Source organism: Pithys albifrons, chromosome 16 (genome assembly GCF_047495875.1).
Source record: "Pithys albifrons albifrons isolate INPA30051 chromosome 16, PitAlb_v1, whole genome shotgun sequence".
In the NCBI taxonomy this organism is placed as follows: domain Eukaryota; kingdom Metazoa; phylum Chordata; class Aves; order Passeriformes; family Thamnophilidae; genus Pithys; species Pithys albifrons.
Genome location: NC_092473.1, coordinates 9,642,889 through 9,660,987, shown reverse-complemented (window position 1 = coordinate 9,660,987; position 18,099 = coordinate 9,642,889). Strand labels below are relative to the sequence as shown.

At 44.9% G+C, this 18,099-nt stretch overlaps 1 protein-coding gene across 3 annotated transcripts in view; it reads right to left on the bottom strand.

Annotated features, from left to right (window-relative positions):
- Window positions 1-18,099, bottom strand: part of POLR3E (RNA polymerase III subunit E) — a 34,227-nt gene that overhangs the window by 6,352 nt on the left and 9,776 nt on the right. For 2 of the 3 annotated variants that reach the window (XM_071571479.1, XM_071571480.1), the window contains 16 exons: window positions 15,479-15,529; window positions 14,770-14,847; window positions 13,205-13,320; window positions 12,858-12,940; window positions 12,040-12,147; window positions 11,536-11,585; window positions 11,137-11,256; window positions 10,569-10,654; window positions 9,978-10,022; window positions 9,802-9,893; window positions 8,985-9,105; window positions 7,293-7,374; window positions 5,112-5,171; window positions 4,038-4,195; window positions 3,692-3,756; window positions 1,698-2,194 (listed from right to left, as the gene is read on the bottom strand). In XM_071571479.1, the coding sequence (XP_071427580.1) occupies window positions 1,698-2,194; window positions 3,692-3,756; window positions 4,038-4,195; window positions 5,112-5,171; window positions 7,293-7,374; window positions 8,985-9,105; window positions 9,802-9,893; window positions 9,978-10,022; window positions 10,569-10,654; window positions 11,137-11,256; window positions 11,536-11,585; window positions 12,040-12,147; window positions 12,858-12,940; window positions 13,205-13,320; window positions 14,770-14,847; window positions 15,479-15,529 (1,812 nt within the window). Of the gene's footprint in view, window positions 1-1,697; window positions 2,195-3,691; window positions 3,757-4,037; window positions 4,196-5,111; window positions 5,172-7,292; window positions 7,375-8,984; window positions 9,106-9,801; window positions 9,894-9,977; window positions 10,023-10,568; window positions 10,655-11,136; window positions 11,257-11,535; window positions 11,586-12,039; window positions 12,148-12,857; window positions 12,941-13,204; window positions 13,321-14,769; window positions 14,848-15,478; window positions 15,530-17,743; window positions 17,873-18,099 lie in introns of all 3 variants that reach the window. The other variant, XM_071571481.1, reaches the window with a different exon arrangement.

Genomic DNA, 18,099 nt, shown 5'->3' with positions numbered 1-18,099 from the left:
CTGGTAAAGTTTCAATTGCCATTTTCAGCCACATGTTTTCTTTAATAGGGCAGCACTCAAGCCAAGAGTGTCTTCACCTTGCACAGAACATCACTTTAATTATCTCAGATCATTGATTTTTATCACCAAAGCACTTTCAATTACAGAAAACTAATGAGTAACCATGAAATCCCACGCTAAACAACCCTCCAGGCCTTCCCCGAGTTCTGGCGCCCTGGTGGGTTCTGACAAAACTGTCCAGGGGAACAATCAGGAAATACCAGAGTGTCTGAGCCCATGCACAGAGAAAAGCAGCCCCAGCCCCTCTGTTATCTGCACCCAGGGGAGGCTCGGGGGGAAGGATTTACATTGCTGGCAGCAACACAGGCTTACACAGGCTCAAGTTTTGCAGTAAATTCTGGGGCAGCAGGATGTAAATCTCCTAGAGAGACATTCCAGTGATCACTTTGGCACCTCTGCAGGTCTCCTGAGTTCTCCAGAGAGAAGAAAGTGCTGAACCACCTCTTTTCAGCCGTTTAGTTTGGGTTTTTTTGAAAAAAGAAACAATCCCATTTTCACTCCTCACGTGGATGAAATAATTTCCAAAATCCCCAAATTTCCAAAGCAAACGACTTCCAGTGCCAAGTAGCAGCAGGAACGACCTCAGCTATTTACCATCAGCATGGCAAACATTACACCAGGTGCAGAGAAGAGCCTGGCCAGCACTGAGGCAGTGCCAGGCAAGCACCACCCCAGGACTTGGAGCCTGCCAGGGGAGGGAACAGAAAGCAGCACAGTCAGTGCTCTCCCCAGTGGCATTTCAAGTCTGTTACTCGGTTCCCAGGTGCCACAACATGTACTTTGCACACGACTGAACATGTTACTGCTGTCCCCCCTTGTAGAAATCCTTATTCCTCAGCCAAGTTCCAGCTCCCATGCTCCAGGCTCTCCCAGCTCTCCTGCTTCCTGCCCTTTGGAGCAGTTCACACGTCTCTTCTCCTCTCTCCCCACAGGCAGCTGCTCCCAAGCACTTTCTGGTTGCAACCCAATCAGCACTGCCAGATGTCTTGTAAAATTAATTTCCTTCTAGGCTCTTTTCCCATGATGCCAGACTGCTTTTCCTTTCCTGAGCAATCTACTGTCACACAGACCTGCTCTGCCTCACGCAATCACACATGTCATTTCCATAAAGACAAAGAATCAGACACCTCTGCACAGTCTAGGAGGAAACAGTCTGACCAAAGAAACCTGCTGCAGATACAGTTTGTTGCTTCCAAGAGGCCCTGCTGGGTGTGCCTTGCTGCTCCCAGGCACTCAGTGTCACCTTCCCTCCCAGCTGTGTCCCCATCCCTGGGAGAAGGAGCTTGTGCAATCCCAGGAGAGCTGATGGGAACGTGGGACTGCCTCAGATCATGTTGCAGGAGCAGGTTGGGACAGTGAGACCCTGAGGCCCAACACCTTGGACGTGGAAACAGAGCCCCAAAGATGGGTAAGCTACTCACAGCCCACAGAGCAAGGAGAGCAGAGTGCAGGGGCAGACAGCAGCAGGACACCAGACAGAATTCCAGAAGCTTCAACACGTCCAGTATTGGACAGTTACTCTGAGCACATCAATTCTTCAGGTCCCCCAGAACAGGAGACAAACATTTCACAGTTCAGATGTTTAACTCCCCTCCAAGCCCCCTCCCCAAAGCACACCAAGGGAAAACCATACTTACAGGCACCAAAATCTGTTTGCAGCCAGTATCCAACACCATGTCCTGTAACATTTTGTCTGAAATGCCACTGAACAACGTGTGTCCTGGAGGCAGACTGGCCAAGTGGAGGTTAAACAACCGTTTCAGCTCACTCAGGGTGAGCACAAACTGTTTCCTAAATGTGGAGGACACGAATGCCTTCAGTTCCTGTGCCACGCGGTCGCCGCAGCCGCCGGGCAGGTGGCCGTTCACGGGCTCAGCGCAGCCCTCGGCACCGTGCAGGCCGTTCACCAGCCCGTTGTTGAGGCCCCCAAAGGCCGAGGTGTCCATGGGCTCCTCGGCATCCACAGGCTCCTCCTTGATGCGGATATTGGGAACGTCCATCTTGGCTGCGGTGTCGTTCGATTTCAGCTCTGCCTTCTGCCTCTGCAGCTCCTTCTCCAGCTGCCCGTAGTTCTGCTTGACTTTTGCCTTGGCCATGTTGACCCTTTGCTCCCCAGAAACCAGCAATGGATGAGCTGGTAAGAAACAAAAGGGCCCATAAATCTCACCATAACCGAGGTCCCAGTCTTGCACAATGTTTTTTCATTTCACAGCAAAATAAAACCAGGAAACATCATCTACTTATGAAATCTTAAGCATAAAACCCAGTCTGTTGATTAGATTTTACATTAGTTTGGGGGGGGGGGATTTGGTGGGGTGTTTTTGGAGGGATGTATTTATTTCTTTTAAAGCCAAATGTTTGGGGAAGAGTGTTCCAGTCAAGGAACCTTAAGCAAAGACAGAGTGCACTTGTTCAATCACCAGGGGCTTTTCCATAATTTAGAAAAACAGGACATAGACTGCTTACACACCTCTGCTTCTGACCCAAATGCTTCTTTGTCCAACATCTTTTCTCTTAGGTTCTCCAGTGGCTGGTGGGCTTTGCTGCAGCCACTGCCAGAGCCATCACTGGGATGTCCCCCGAGCACAGGGAGAAGCATGAAGGGGTTACCAGGGAACCTGAACACTCTTTTAGCATGAGGTGCAGAGTATGAGAGGCTGAAACCCTCTCCTTACTATTATTACCCAGTAATGGAGAGAAAGGGACAGGAGGGAGTTCTTTCCCACGCAATCCCACACCTCTTCCCCTCTTGGCACCCAGCAATCCGAAGGTAAAAGGGTCGTGTTGGCAGCAGAGGAATCCAGTCTCAATGCCAAAGCAAGGAGTGCTGTGTTTAGGGCCAAGACATGCCCAGCACACATGCTGTTATCTTCTCTGCTGTTAGGCTGCTAATCCCCTCCAAATAACCCCACACCTAATCCTTCCGAGCAGATCAGACACAGGGTATTGAAATGGATTCACATGCTCGTTTGTCAGCTCTGCTTATACTCCTCATTGGCTCCAGTGTCTGGAAATGAGCCAAATGCCTAGTTAAAACTCTCTGGAATCTCAAGTTTTCACAATCTTTTAGGATTACGGAGCAGCTACTTTAATAGTCACAGGCATGCACAGTGGAGAGGGATGTCAAACAGAGACAGCTTCACACCTTCTTGCAGTCCCTGCCAAACACATCCCTCAGTAATTGCTCACCCTCAGCCACACCAGAGCCCAGTGCAGACCAGGGGAAGGAGAAGATCACTCCATGCACATTGGGCTGCAAACTGAGAGGTGAGAATTACTTGTGAATTGGCCCTGCCTGTCCTCCCTTCACTCTGCTTATATCCCATAAGCTGCCTTAAATGAGTAAGTGCATAACAGAACCAGTCAGTTCTACAGTGTCAAACAGGAGTCCCCAATGCCAGGAAATCCTCCCTGCTCTACTACACAAAGGCTTGTGTCACTACAACATAGTGATCAGAACAGGCCAAGAACTGTCTAAAATAACCCAGAGGAAATAGCAAAAAAGAAAAAAACATTGAACAAGGCCAGTCCCCACCACACTGAAAACCAGAGAGAACTCCAAAACATCACTCAGGAATATGGATGGATGCATGCATGTGCTTCAAGATGATCCAAGCACAACTCCATTTACCTGATTGTGCTTCTTGTTTCTTTGGTGCCAAATGCTCCTTTAAGAGATTATAGACCTTTTCTAATCTGAAAGACAAAGACACAATTTACCAGGGCAGTTTCAGTTGTTATGCCTGTATGCAGCCATGCCACCTTTAGCCATTAACTAGAATATTCCATTTCTCCAGGGAGCCAAGAATCAGGAATGGCTTGAATGCTGCAGTGACACCCCCCCACACACCACTGCCTGGGGCCTATGAACTTCAAGGCAATACAGACCAAATTATTTATCAATGTCTACAAAAGCCTTTTGTACTAAAAAGTTCTCTTGTTTCAGCTTTTTCCCCAAAATACAACAAGTGATTTACTTGGCCTGAATGCCCATCCACAGCATTTGTTGCCTCTGAACTATATCTGGATGCTTCTTAACAAAGTCTTCATCGTAAGGGAGCATGAACTCCCAGCCTTTGTTTATTCTGGCCACAGACATGTGCTCTAGGAAGTCTTTCACATCTTCTGGGCAAAGCTAAAAGAAAAAGCATAAATAATATGGCAGTCAGTTTACAATGGACATTGTGCCATTAAAGAGGAAGAGCTGGGCTGATTTGGTGTCTGAGGCACCTCCATGGACACACACCCAGCCAAGTCAGAGATGCTCATCCTCCTCTGCACCACCAACACTTTCACACACTGTTAAAAGCACAGGACTTCAGAGAGCAGTGGTGATTAATCACCCAGAGTCAAATAGCTCATGGCATGTTCTGCGATGAAAAGGGAGTTGCCAAACGGAGATGAAAAGACTGGATGGTGAGGAGAAGCACATTCTACAATGTTAGTCTTATTCCAGAGCTGCAGGCCTGACGTGCTGCACCTACACATGCCCAGCTTTTAAGTAGCACTGGATCTTACATTCCAAAAACAGATGGTCTGTGCATAAATTGACTCACGATTTATCATTTTACTGCATTTTAACAAAATTGGGGTTTGTCATTTTTACTTAATGTTTCCCTTTCATTTGCCACTTTTAACAGAATATTCAGGTGCCTGAGTTGCTTTATCATTACTGACAACTGGCAAATGCCAACAGAATGGTTGCTCACACACCCAAAGCAGAGCAGCCAGTGTGGGCTGCAAAGGCACTTCATTTGCTTTGGTGCACCATCAGTCAGCTCAGTTTAAACTTTGCCAGGTGAGAAGAAGTGATGCATTCCATTGGCTCAGCTGCAAGGCCAGTCCTGGAGCCGTGGTAACTGTGGGAGCTGCTCAGAATGCTTCTGGAAAGAGTATGTACCTCTATTCAAAATGATCCTGTGCCTGGAGGGCAATGCAGGCACTGTGAACCTGAGCAAAGGCTTGGAGCAGCACCCACTGCCAACCCCCACAGGATGACCAACCCTTATCACCAATTTCTGATTTATGAAGAAAAAACCCAACACACTCACTTTTGTAACTGCTGCTACTTCCTTTCTCACAACCCAGCGATCCTGCGTGAACTTCCACATCTACGAAGGGAACAAAGGGAAAAATCTAATACCTGTAGGTAGCAGTTGCTTGACTGAAGTTAATCATGACCCTGCTCAATGATGTTACCAGAAAAATAGAACCCTCAATGCTTTCAAGAATGTGGAAGTAAGTGATTCTCAGCCAGGTAAAGGGAAAATATTTTCTGGCCCCTTCTGTCCTCAAATGGCCAGGAACACACTAACAAAAGTTTTGAGAGTCCATGATGTGCCCTGGTGAACCCATGACTACAAAAGCTATGAAGAATCTCTTGAACTCAAACTCCATTTATTTTCAAAACAAAAAGCAAAACACACTACAGTGGTGCTGGAACTCCAGAAGTCACACCTGAGGCTCAGCTTCTCACACACCTCAGCATCAGCCTAGAGAAACTCTTCATGTACATCTGCTAACACAGGGGCCCCCTCCTTCCATACCCATCACTCACAGTTATACTGAGATGCCCTGTCACTCACACACTTGTCCCCAGGTAAGGAAAGCTCCTCTGTGGAGCAGCCCCTGGACTCCAACAGGCAGGGGGGCAGCTGCTGAGAGCACACTGACAGGACACACAAACAGCTGGGCACTGAATACACTGCCTGAACACAACACTTCATTTCCTCCTGTCTCCATTTAAACAGGCTCTAACTTCTTTTAGTCTATTAGCAATGTTGCTAAGAATTCAAAATCTCATTACTGCCAATTTCTTCCTGCCCTGCGTCATCTCTGCATCCTTCTCTCCAGTTCAGCTTCTCTCTGCCCACAAACACACTCCACTCCCTTTAAGGCACAGGACATTTCTCTTTTCAAGCACAAGAAGCTGCTGTCCAAAGGAAACAGATCTATCAGGTCTCCTTGTGAACAGCTCTGAAGCAAACACTTCTCATTGGGCCCTTTACACTCAGCAGGGGCCAACAGTACTCATGTCCCCTGAATTTATTATGTGAGAATCTGGGGGAAAACAGAAGCTTTTCAGCTTTGTCTGAAAGCCAGAAATATTGATGTTTTCTATTTTCTAACATTTTAACTTCCTTGTTCTAGTACTAATCAGCAAATTACCTGCCTTTAAGATAAACACAGACCCGTTTCTCATACAAGGTATATTTGACATAATTCAAATGAAAATAATTAATCTTTTCATCTTAAATGTTAAAACTCTCCTGCTTACTTAACTGAGCAGAATAATTCTGGTTCCCAGAACATTATGCAGGACATGTCACCTGATCTGCTGTGCCCTAAAGACTTATGTCACTGGGTCACACCTGAATCCAGGTCTCCATATGGCAATGTCTTGGGCAGACATCAAGACACAACCAAAAGTCAGTCTCAATCACCATCAGTTTGATCTCACACTAGCACTGTAATATACTTAAAGTCTCTTGCACAGCATCTTCCTGCTCAGAGCTAAATCTCACCAACAAACTGCAAACAAGGGGAACAGTCAGGTCTGACTGAGAAAAACGAGAGCTACACACTCAGCAGATTCAGTTTGATGGTGTGGAAGCCATAAACTGATTATGAACTTAGGAACCACTTAGGAACTTAATTCTTTCCATAGTGAGAGAAAATAAACACAATGCAGAGGCTGTTCCTTTTTGCTGTGGTTATGTGTGTGTTTACAAGATCTGTATTCATTTCAACTTCCATGTGCAGCTACTGCTCACAAAAGGTGCCTGGGAACAAAGTCCTTTCACTGATAGGCAGCTCTGGGGAATAAAGTCCTTTTTAAAGATCAGCAGTGCATGCTCAGGGAGCACAAGGCTTACCCACACTGCCCTCCTGAGATCACGGAAACAGAGCTGGAGAAACAAGCACTTTATTATCCAGTCCTGGCTGTTTTGTAAGCCCTGTGTTGTGGGGGCAATGTGATAGTGGCTCTGCAGCATGTGTTAGAAAAGGATGAATACTGCTAATGACAGCTGATCTGAACCTGCCAGCCAGCCACAATGTCAGCCTGCTCCCATGACAGACTTGTAACAACATCTTCAGGATTAAAGCACAAAGAACTTCCTTGGAGGGAACACCTTTCTGCAGTAGAGCAGCAGAGTTTTGCAATGCTGTGGCCTCACAGGCAAACTTCACCTGTGTTTTCCTTTAAAAACAACAAACACTTTTATACTTACAACAAAGTCTCTCCCTCTACAGAGCACTTCTGCAGGAACTCCACTATAGGGACTAGAAGTATCTTTTGGGTAGAGAACATCACTGTTAATTAAAAAGGAAGAGGGATTAGTTACCAGGTACTCCAGAAAAACGGCATTGGTGAAGATTAACATAATAAACATGCCCTCCCTGTTCTCCAGTTAAATTACACCTTTATCCAAAGCATGGTTTTCATTAAAGGCATTAATATTGGTGTAATTACACCACTGCAATTACACTCATGCACAAAGGCTTACACCAGCAAAGCACAGCCTTGTGGCTACCAGGTCTGTGCAACATAGCTATAACCTCTGCTTTGTTCTTGCAAAGCCTCCTTTAGATCAGCGTAAACAGGACCAGAATGATCCTTAGGAAGTGCTTAGGCTCACCTGGTGCACAGCCTTGAAGGCAGCATTTAGCTAAAATGCTGATGTATGGGCATAGGAGTTCCTTATTTCCTCCCCAGCAATCAAAGGCTTTAGAGAAAGGATTACAAAACGTCCTACTCAAACAAACTGCCCCGAGACCAACATGAGCCAAGTCCTTGTCTGCTTGCAGGACCAACACAATGACGTGTCATGCCCTCCAAAGTCTCACAGCAACCCCAGTTCACAAGCTTGATGCCACCCAGGCCACAAAAACAGTTCCCTCTCTGACCGTGCATGTGCTGCTCTGTGCCCACCCACCCCAAACACCACACCCTCTACAGACACACACATCCTCCTCAGACTGGCAGAAAAGAATCAGCTACAACCTAAAAACAATCTGAATGCTAATACACTGCCTTTTAACTTGTTTCCAGCTTCCTTCTGTGACAGCTGGAGGGACAGCAGGGTTGCTGTAAGAACTGGTCCCATTGCTAATACAGACCTGTATCACAATAGCTGAGACATCCTGCTGGCAAACTTGGACTGGGAGCTGATGCCACTCATTTTAACAGACAGCTATTCCAGAGACTGTAATTCTCTGCATGCAGGGCTCCACCCAAGTAAAAAAAATCATACTGCATTTTTAAATTCAATTCCCACTGGGATGTTTTATCCTAATAAACAGGAGGATGATACAGACTCCAATTCATGTGGTTCATTCAATACCCCCATGCTTGATTTATTAAGTGGGTAATGCCTTCTAGAGGGTAGATTTCAGCTGACAAGAGCAGAATCCACTGATGAACAGCAAGGGGACTGCACAAAGCCCATCCTTATTTGAATGAATTCTGCAAAGAAACACTGTATCTGACACTGGTAGCATTTTCTGCATTTATATTTGACACTAATCTCTGAAATAATTCAGGACAGCTCTCTCACAAGAGAATACACAACATCAAAACCCTGCCATAGCTCAAATGCAAACCCAGATTACATCACTGCTCAGCCATAATTTCAGCAGGGGTGGGTACCATTATCCTTCCACATCAGCCCTTTCAATTTCAAGGGTCTGACTGCACCTACAGGGGGCAAACCCGAACCTGGGGTTTCGCAGGGCTGTAAGCACGAGGCACTCGAGTGTACAGAGCCCGTTGTCCCGGTCCCAAAGCCCGTTGTCCCGGTCCCAAAGCCCACTGTCCCGGTCCCAAAGCCCACTGTCCCGGTCCCAAAGCCCACTGTCCCGGTCCCAAAGCCCACTGTCCCGATCCCAAGGCCCACTATCCCGACCCCAGAGCCCGGCGTTACCTCTTCACCACCCAGTTGCCCTGGACCAGCAGCGCCACCTGCTGCACGCAGCGCAGCACGGCCGTGGAGTCCGTGCCCGAGCCCAGCAGGCTCATCAGGTTGGCGAACGGCATGACCTTCACTGCAAGGCAAACACACCGATCCAGCGCTCACACACGGCTCTGGGACTGGGATTTACAGAGCTCACGGTCAAGGATTTATCTCAGGGAAAACCTAAAACCTAAGGTCTAAGTCTCGCCCTGTGCTACAGGCATTGTCTGCTCAAAAATAATCTGCTAGTGTTGCATCAAGGTTGCCTGGCGTAATGTGTCACAAATTAATGGAATAATAAAACAATAATTAAAAAAAAAATCTATGCCTTTGGCAATGGCTCTGAAGAGAGATATCTGTCAAGACAGGAAGCTCCTGAGGCAAAATCCTCAGGATTTGCTCTTGTCAGATAGTAACTCTGAAGAGACAAAATGAAATTCCTAAATGACACTCACGAAGCCTGTATTGCTGAACACTTCCCAGAAAATGCCAAAGTGCAGGCTGTGCACATTCCAGGACATACCTGCTGAAATAAGTGTATCCAGAAAGCTATCATCAAATTAGGAATTTTTCTGACAGTAAATTGACTGCAAATATACAGATCAGCAGCCAGACTGACTGTCACTGCACTTCTTAAGGAAAGCCTTAGGATTTAGATTCTTAAGAGAACCAGAGCCAGACAGTCTGTCTGGTGGGGCAACAGAACTGGTAACACTGGGAAAGGCACCTTATCTGAGGCAATGAAAGTCACAAAGTAAAGTGCAAATGTATTACAAAAGCTACAAACCATTTTTCATCAGGATCTTAATCTGATCAGCAAGGGGTAAAGTTCTCAGCTGGGCCATAGAAAGCACATTGCTTGGAGCCATTGGTTTGTCACTGCAGATAAACAAAGAGATTTGCAGCCCATGAAAAAGAGCATCCAGCCAATATGGACTTTGAACATTATGTACAAACACTTACTTCTCTTCATCTATGCTTGGAGGCATCAGCATCATTAAATATTCACTAGGAGAAAAGGAAACACATTCTTAAAATGCTTGTCTTGGGATTCCCAGGTTTAAGTACAATAATTTCTCTCTTAGAGCAATCCTGCTTGTGTGAATCTACAAAACAAACATCAGCCTGAAGAGAGCTCTCCCCTTTCCTCTCCCATCTTCCTCTGTAAACTCAGTACTAGTAAAGAAAGTTTTAGAAGATTTGCTATCAATGGAAGTTACCAGCTTCAGAGTATTAACTTATATTAACCAGAGGAGCTTTTTTATTCATTTTCCTTTGCAGTACTCGCAGCCCTGACAATGTAGGGTTGTGATAATGTACAAGAAGCTACAGACCCAAGTGAAAACAACTTTTAATCTCAGAGTACAGTGAAACAAGGACAGCAACCGGAGTAAGTGGAAAACTAGTTTGTGTCTGTATTTTTTTTAACGATTTAATTTTTATCATGGATAGAATTAGCAAAGGACAGACTTTTAAAGAATATACCTGCTTATTACTCTGCAAACAACCCCAACAAATTACTGCAATTTCTGTAGGAAACCCAGAAACCATTACCTGGGAGATTTAATTAATTCTGTGTTTTCAGCAAGGCCATGACCTTGACTAAATAAATACTGGCGCTCATGTTCCGAACGGCTATCCTGGAGATACAGGAAAAAACAAGAGCCATTATCACATCCTGAAAACACACAAAATGCCAAGAGACCTGGATTTTTCATTCTAAACTACGACCACTCTGTCGTTACTGCACCATTCAAGTGTTCCATCTCACTAACCAATGCTCTGCTTTCACTTTCTTGTGCAATGCTCATGTGATGTGGGAATATTTCTGTTGCTGACTTTGGAATCTCCTGACAGACATGGATGTGGGCCAGACCAACAGCATTTCTCACACTCCACTGACTGGCCTCTCCAAGTCTTTCACAAAGTCCAGTTCATAATACAAGACCTGAGTGATTCCTGCACTCAGATCCCGCTTTATGTTTGTCCAACTCTCAGTTTTAAACCTTCTCCATGGGGAGACCCATAAAGCAGAGGAGGCACAGGGCACTGCAGGGTCTGTTCAAGCTTCATTATCTTCAGGCCCCCGCAGCCTCCTCAGCAGGCAGCAGCACACACCCACCTTCAAGCCATAATAATGCAGATGAACCCAGTGCTCCTCTGCTTGTCTCTTCTGCAGGAACTCATAGGACTGGACACGTCGCTGACGAGCTTGTTCGGTCTCAGGGCGGGAGAACCGTACCTGGGAGATTTGGGCATTGTTAAATACAGCCCCAAAACCTTCAAAAACCCCATCTGCATTATTTATTTGGTACGTAACAACCTAGGGGCTCTAGCTCCAACCGTTGCTCTCAGTGCCATCTTTATGCTTGCGCAACAAGGGTGAGCCCATTTCACTTCCACCCTCCCCAGCCTAGGGTCACCAGGACTGAGGTTTCCTGTCCTTTTATTTGGGTGTGAACTGTCATTCTGTCTTGGGACTGTTGCCTGAACCATCATAGAAAGGAAAATGTGGACATACAGTAATTTGCTTAACATCATCTTCAGCTTCATCCTGGGATGAATCACCACCTGCCAAAAAACACATGGGAATAAACACACCACTGCAGTACAAGAGCCAAAGCCAACCTGTAACTGTCTGGGGGCCATGTGGGAAGAAAGGACACTGGGAACTCCCTGGGTTCAATCCCAGCTGGCCAAGCTATGCAGTGTCTGAGAGCAGCACAGTGCTGCTGTGCTGGGGGACACTGCTGCCATGAGCTCTGCAGTGGCAGTGGTGGCACAGTCCCCACCACTGCCCTTTGTCACCACCAACCAGCTCTGCCAATCCCCCCCAAAATACCCACAAAAGCATTTAGGGAGCTGCACTGAAAACAAGATCAGCAAAACAACCTCAGAAGTGGCCTAATAATCAGTATGTTGTCAGAATGAACACCTTCAGAATAGAATTCCTCTTATCAGTAAAATTATAAGGAGAACTTGTATCTCACCTCCCAGAAGAAAACACAACTTGTGGAGCATTTACCTTCATTAGCAGCTTCTCTTTCTCGGTGCTTTGCATCAGCCTTGTCCAAGTAGGTGAAGCTTGGCCTCAGCTGAAGAATGCCATGTAGTGGAGTCAGGTGAAGCTCACCTGAAAATGAGAATTAATGTTGGTTAAAATTGATTTTACTCACTGCAGAAGGACAGCACTTTTCATTATCTCCCTGTCTCTGTAAAGCCACAGCTTCAATTGAGCATAAATATTTAATACAGTAGAAAGAGACTGAAGTGAAAAATTCATCCAGTGCTCAGGATTTCAACGAAGTATGAAAGACCAAGACCTTTCCTGTTATTTTTCTTTTTGTGTTGAAACCAGATCTTGTAGAGCCACATTCTGGCTCAGGTCTGACCTACAGTAGGGGAACTCCTAGTAAAACATATATCAATGAAAACCATCTCCATATTGTCACCTCAAATGATCACCAGAGCAAAACTCTGTGATGGCACAGGCAGTCAAGAGAGGAGTAAGAAGTGTTGAACAAGTAAATGAGACAGACAAAATAAGATGAAGGCAGCAACATAAATAACAATGATAAAGTCATGCTAAAAATGTCTGTTCTTTCAGGCCACCATGAACTGTTAAGATTCTGGAGGCATCTACAAACCCGTGGTGTTCTTAGATAATATTTAAAATTTTGCTAGACCTTGTCAAAGACTCTTGGGACATTGATAAGGAAAAGTTTTCCTTTCTTTAAAGACACATCAGTCAATTAAAACCTAGGCAGAAAAAAAAAGTATCAAATAGGGCTTATCTTAACCCTGACATGAGCCTGTTTCACTGATCAGGCAAAAGCAACTTACCTTTTTTATAAACAGCAGCTGCATAGCGGGAAACGTTACTGGCAGCTTGTGAGGAGCAGAAAGTTTGTTTGTCCATCAGCTTCCTGGAGACAGAGGAGGGTGGTGAGAGGACATTCCACAGGCAATGTGGGATGCAGATAAATGATCTGAAACCACTGAATCTCAAAATGGACTATCAACAACTGAAACAAATGTATACTGTATACACTCATCCTTCTGTCTGCAATTCACAATTCACAGCAGCCCCCAGGACTTAGAGCCACTTGTTCCCACCTCTCCCTGAAGTCCTGGTGGACATACAGATTTTGCTCACCACAAAAAGGAAGGGAAGGAAAGAGGACACCTACGAGGAATAGGTGCTTGTTTCATCCGTGCATGTGCCATCCACGTTGAGGGCAATCTGCTCTCCCTTGCTGCGACAGTAGTTGGGATTCAAAGTATCAATGGCCATTTCAAGTTCAACCTAAAGAACATGAAAGGCAAGACAGCTAATTATCAATGCACATCCCCAAATACATCAATTAAAACCCAAACCCACACTTCCTAACATTTCCATAGGTTTACAGCAAATTTAAATACACAAGCGACATTGTTCAAATCCACAGGGCAAATCTCATGCAGAGTTGAGCAGCATGTGGTTTTCTAGGATGGGGACATCTAAACAACAAGTTGGAGATATATAAATTCCCTTGTAAATTAATGGGATAAGAAAAATTGGAGTTCTTTAGGCATGCCTGAAACACACCTTCACTTTTTGGATACGTTCCACTACATTATCAGTCTAGTTTACTTATCAGTACAGATCAAGTGCACAAGCAACATTCTTTGACTCTTCCCATCACTGAGGATCCATTCAGAATCCCTCATAAGATGTATTTCCTTCTCGTTTGGGTACCAAGCAGTATGAAGTAACTTTGCCCTCTTCAGAAGCAAAGGCCTCGATTCTGCTAAGTCAGAGACTGCAGCACTCAGCACTGACTGCAGAGTCACTCCTGATTTCACTTGTCAAAGCACTCCAACAAGCTCCAAGCCTTTAGTCACAAAGAAACTACCTTCCCATTAAACTTTAAACTCCAGACATATGTTCAAAACCAATCTTTTTCCTGTATAGCATTTCTATTTATATACTATGACAGTACAGTACACATTCTTCCTCAGGGTGTGCCAAAGCCCTTATAAATTTGTGTATCACAGCTAATGTCTTAATTTCTTCCCCTTCATGTTATTCATAAACTGAACTGGTTTCAAGTCCCTGGATGAGACAGCATATTTACAAAGGCCTGCACAGGGCTTACAATGCAAATGTTTGCTAAGTTTAACAGAAGATTTCCTGAACACAACATGCATCCTAACTCCAAAGTTCACCCGAGCACTCTCCTTAACTATTTCCCAGAACCAAATTCTGGTAACACAGACACCTATTGCTGCAGTTTTTCAATAAGGCATTTTAAAACACCAGTCACAGTTCTGGGACACATGTGCAAGTAGGTGCAATTGCTCTGGCTTTGCCTGTACTTTCACCACCTCTACAACCTCACTGATTTCAAAAGGACTCCTGATGATTCACACCCAGGCAAGAGAGAAATCAGGACCTGCACTGACACTGAAGGACAGAGCTTGGCTCCAAGGCTCAATCCTTCTTCAACCTTCTCTGAATACTCTAAAGACCTTTTAAATCAAGCTGAACTGGCACAAGCATCCAGCAACTGAACTAGCATTAGTAACCACGTTTCCTCTTAGTCTAAACTCTTCCTCGCAGACACAATAATGACCCCCATACCTCCAAGCACAGAGATTTAGTCCTGCCAGTAGCTGCATGGTTAACACAGATTAATAGCACAATATGCTTTTCTTTGGTACATTCTGCACAATATAACACAACTTTTACAGACTGGACTCAAATGTGACCAACCTTTTGCTGCTTTGGCTTTATCTTTGCTGATAAATGTGTAACATCATCGTATGTCATCGAAGCTGGGCGAATGGGATACTGGAAAACAAATCCATTTCAGGATAAAGAGCAAAGAACTTCACAGAAATTAACTCCATTTCCCCTGTCCCCTCACGTGTAGACTCACTTGCCAGATGGAGACAAGACATCAAGAAATCAGTTGACTGATTCATGAGTCATCAGGGGATTTGGGAGCATGACCTAGAAAGTCTGGTGCTTTCTTCCCAGTCCTCTGCATTTGTCACTACACAACCCCACTCCTGCCCCTCCAGCAGCAAAAGGAAGTGTCAGAAGCAATTAAAAGTCTATCCAGCAGCTTCAACTCTCTGCAGTTACTACTTAAAAGTAAAACATTTGTGGGTTACCCGAGTGTTAGCTCAGAGGACATGGGCCACCAGTCAGGAGAGCACAACCAGGCCTAGCCACATGGGTGTCTCTTCTGAACCTTTGGGAATGCTGAGAGGACAGTGTGGTGTCCCAGTGAAATCCCCCACCCTGCTCAGAGCTGCCCCTCCTCCAGGATACCCACAGGCCCCAGCGCTAACCAGGCTCAGTCCCAAACAGGCCTGCCCATATCCAGGACCTTGTCAGGCTAAGACAGTAAGGAAAGTTACTGCTCTTTGCATTTAAGTGAAACACACTGTCACTGCACAAAAGTTAACCCAAATACCTGAAACAGATAGAGCTTCTCCAATAGACTTCTGGCCAGGAACACGTCAATCTAAAAAGCAGAACAAACAACTTTCATCGGATGCCAGCTGTAATTGATGGAGTCTCAGATAAAAGCATAATCCTTAGAACTCAAATACTGATAATATTAGCTTTTCATTATAAATTCTAACATAAAACACATTCATGACTCTCCTGTCAAAATTTTTTTCTCTGCTGACTTTGACATGGAATTCTGCAGTTGGCTTTTTTAAAAACCAAACCTAAAAAACCCCACTGGGAAGAGGCAGCAGACAGCAGCTCTAGTTGGGTTTTTCCTCTCCAAGAAAACTTGGCAAACAAGTGTGAAATGAAAGAGGAATTTTTTTCCTCCAAGGAGCTGAAGTGAAAGTTCTCACTTTGGCAGCATGACTGAAAGGTAACTTCATTACCAGTATTTTGGCATAAAATCTTTCTATATTAGACAAGAGACTCCCACATCCCCAGTCTGATTTAACACTTGCATTTGGCCCCCAGCACTGAAAATCCACAGATGTTTCATGAATAAGACATATGGAAGCTGCCATTTCAGATACACTCCTGACAGTTGCCACTCCTTTTCTCACAGCTTTTCTCCTTCTTAGGGACTTGCCCTTCCTTGTATTTCTGGTGTGTACACTCAGACACAAAGTGACAAGACCCTGAGGCTTCTCTGTTGCCGCCATGGCCTAGCGGAGACTGCACCCACCAATGTGATGTAAAGCAAATCCCAAGTTTATTCAAAACCACAGGTATTTATCACCTTAACTGACCCCGCCCCAGGTACGGATGTCCGCTTCCATAGGTCAAGGCTGGAAACATGTCCTTTTAAGGTGAAAACGAAACCTGTAAGGTGGTCACTCAGATCCACCTGAATTAGAGGCTGCAACATCTCCCCCTTTTCTTTCAAAGAACAAGGTGAAAATACAAACAACATAACACAGAACTAACACAACAACTTGCTATAAATTACAATCAGTGCAAAACAAGAAAACTTTTCTCACGTGAGACTTTATGGTCCTTCTGTGTGGTCGTCACCACACTGACCATGGTAAACAGAACAACAATTTTAATAAATAGTGTCTGAGTGCAGTGATCTCAAGGGTTAGCTTCAGTCCAGCTGAGCTAATTCCCTATGCCACTTCACAAGAGCAATTCTCAGTTTTACGCGGCCGTCGTAGACTGAGAAAAGCCTTGAGATTCAGTCACTTCAGGCACTTTGTGAACTTTTTTTTGAACAGTGAAATTAACCTTTGGTCAGAAGTTAGACCTTTTCTTAACCAGTCACAGATTCATGTGTCAGCATTGCCCGTCAAGTGAGCTGTGGATCCCGTGCCATCTGCAGGGCCAACAGGCATGTTGTTCCCTGCAGATTTGGCTGGGCCTTTTCGGATCCAGGGCTTTACCCATTTTGCTGGTATCCACTCACTGCCTTGATCTGAAGATACACAAGCGTATCCACGGCCCCACGTTATCAGCTGAAACGGACCTTTCCATATGTTCAAGGCAGGTTGATAGACTGCAACTTGAACATCTGAGGCTGAGAAATTGCGCAAATTTTCTGAGAAATGTGAAAAAATTGGGGGATCATTAGTCTCCCTTGGGTTTAACCAATTTAGAACATAACAAGCTTTCATCAGTACATTTTGTGGGCTACGCATCTCCATTTCCCCCTCTCTTTTTAGAACTGACACCATGCGTTTTAAATCTTGGTGGTGGCGTTCAATGATTGCTTGTCCGCCAGAGTTATGGGGGATGCCAGTGACATGATTAATCTGCCACTGATTAAAAAAGGTGACACATATTTTGCCTTTATATGCTGGAGCATTATCTGTTTTGATAATGTCAGGCTTACCCAATGCAGCAAAAGCACTGAGCCAATGTTTGATGCATGCTTTGGCAGCAGTGGAGACGTCAGCAGTGGCCCACATTGCTTTAGAGCAAGTGTCAACTGATACATGAACGTACCTTAAATGTCCAAAAGATACAATTTCAGTGACATCAGTTTGCCAAATTTTCCGAGCTTCTAACCCTCGTGGGTTAACTCCTCCAGACTGAATGGGTGCTATTTTGGCACAGTCAGGGCAGGAAGCAATAATAGCCCTGGCTTGTGATCGTGACAAAGAAAATTCATTTTGTATGGCTTTAGCTGATTGGTGGAAAAAGGAATGTGACCGGGTAGCTTGTTCAAAAGGAGTTAGTGTTGTGACTGCAGCAGCAGAAACAGCTTGATCAATGAATGCATTACCTTGAACAAGTATGCCTTCCCCATCCGAGTGACTGCGTATGTGAGTACACCAGAAGGGGTGCTGACGATGTTCAACTAAATTCCACAATGTGATGAACAAGGATTGCAGTTTTGAATTTGAAACGTACCCTAATAAGGAACGGGAAATTCTAGTAACAATTCCTACTACATACAGAGAATCAATAACAAGGTTAACAGGCTGATAAGAGAAATGCTGAAATACCAAAATTACAGCTTTTAGCTCTAAATGTTGCACAGACTCGTGTGCTTGCTCAATCACTAAGTCCCACTGACCATTTTTCTGTGTGGCATAGCCATATTTACCTGTTTTACTGCTGGCATCTGTAAACAATGTA